Source organism: Procambarus clarkii, chromosome 19 (genome assembly GCF_040958095.1).
Source record: "Procambarus clarkii isolate CNS0578487 chromosome 19, FALCON_Pclarkii_2.0, whole genome shotgun sequence".
In the NCBI taxonomy this organism is placed as follows: Eukaryota; Metazoa; Arthropoda; class Malacostraca; order Decapoda; family Cambaridae; genus Procambarus; species Procambarus clarkii.
In genome coordinates, this window is record NC_091168.1 from 38,225,195 (window position 1) to 38,227,067 (window position 1,873).

At 45.2% G+C, this 1,873-nt stretch overlaps 1 protein-coding gene across 1 annotated transcript; it reads right to left on the reverse strand.

Annotated features, from left to right (window-relative positions):
* Nucleotides 1–782: 782 nt before the first annotated feature.
* On the reverse strand, nt 783–1,628 carry LOC138366441 (adhesin Ata autotransporter-like). The gene has a single exon (XM_069327490.1). The coding sequence runs from the start codon at nt 1,626–1,628 to the stop codon at nt 783–785; it is 846 nt and encodes a 281-aa protein (XP_069183591.1).
* Nucleotides 1,629–1,873: the final 245 nt, after the last annotated feature.

A 1,873-nucleotide genomic window follows, 5' to 3' on the forward strand; every position in this document is an offset into this window, starting at 1 on the left:
TAATAAGCCAAGTTTTCATGAATTAATGTTTTTTCGACTACCTAACCTACCTAACCTAACCTAACCTAACTTTTTCTGCTATCTAACCTAACCTAACCGATAGAGATAGGTTAGGTTAGGTTAGGTAGGGTTGGTTAGGTTCGGTCATATATCTACATTAATTTTAACTCCAATATTAAAAATTGACCTCATACATAATGAAAATGGGTTGCTTTATCATTTCATAAGAAAAAAATTAGAAAAAATATATTAATTCAGGAAAACTTGGCTTGTTAGGCAAATCGGGCCTTGCATAGTAGGCTCAGAAGTGCGTTCTGGCTATTAGGTACGACATATATATATATATATATATATATATATATATATATATATATATATATATATATATATATATATATATATATATATATATATATATATATATATATATATAGTGACGAGAAATATAGGTGTTAAGGCAGTCTTCTCTATGGCTTGTGTAAATACCAATCACATTAGAAAAAAAAAGAGAAAAACAAAATGTTGACTGCAAGGCGGGTGTCTCCTGTGGTAAAGTGAAAGGCAAAAACACGCAAAACAAATCTTATAAATAATGAAACTTTAATTTACTTTAAACAAATATAAACAAAATAAAGATAATCCCTTGGCTATGTACAGTGCGGATCAAAATATACACAAAGACAAAACACAATATAAAATAAAATAATGATTACGTTACTCTGCAATAAGCAAGACAAAAGTTAGTTAAAGGTGCTGAGAATATTGGCTGGCTGACACCTCTACTAATATACAGACGTATGCTTAGATAGAAGCGTCAGCTCAAGAGCACGAGAATATTCTGAGGACAACTGCTCGTGCAAGTCTCTACCCATCACCACAGCCTCTCCACCCATCACCACAGCCTCTCCACCCATCACCACAGCCTCTCCACTCATCACCTCAGCCTCTCCACCCATCACCTCAGCCTCTCCACCCATCACCACAGCCTCTCCACCCATCACCACAGCCTCTCCACCCATCACCACAGCCTCTCCACCCATCACCTCAGCCTCTCCACCCATCACCACAGCCTCTCCACCCATCACCACAGCCTCTCCACTCATCACCTCAGCCTCTCCACCCATCACCACAGCCTCTCCACCCATCACCTCAGCCTCTCCACCCATCACCACAGCCTCTCCACCCATCACCACAGCCTTTCCACCCATCACCTCAGCCTCTCCACCCATCACCATAGCCTCTCCACCCATCACCTCAGCCTCTCCACCCATCACCACAGCCTCTCCACCCATCACCACAGCCTCTCCACCCATCACCTCAGCCTCTCCACCCATCACCACAACCTCTCCACCCATCACCTCAGCCTCTCCACCCATCAGCACAGCCTCTCCACCCATCACCACAGCCTCTCCACCCATCACCACAGCCTCTCCACCCATCACCTCAGCCTCTCCACCCATCACCACAACCTCTCCACCCATCACCTCAGCCTCTCCACCCATCAGCACAGCCTCTCCACCCATCACCACAACCTCTCCACCCATCACCACAACCTCTCCACCCATCACCTCAGCCTCTCCACCCATCATCACAGCCTTTCCACCCATCACCTCAGACCTGCCGCCCATCTCTACCCATCACCACAGCCACACTATTCATCACTACAGGCACACCATTCATCACCTGAGCCAGACCACCCATCACTACTGCTCCACCACCATTACCGGAGCCCTTGCACTAATCGCCGCAGCCCTACCACCCATCACTAGTACAGCTGAAGAGCTCCAGGCATAGTCAGCTTTAAATGTGAACAAATATTCCATAAAGCGAGAATGTCTCCCTCCTTGCTGGCTGTAAATTGGAATGACAGCAA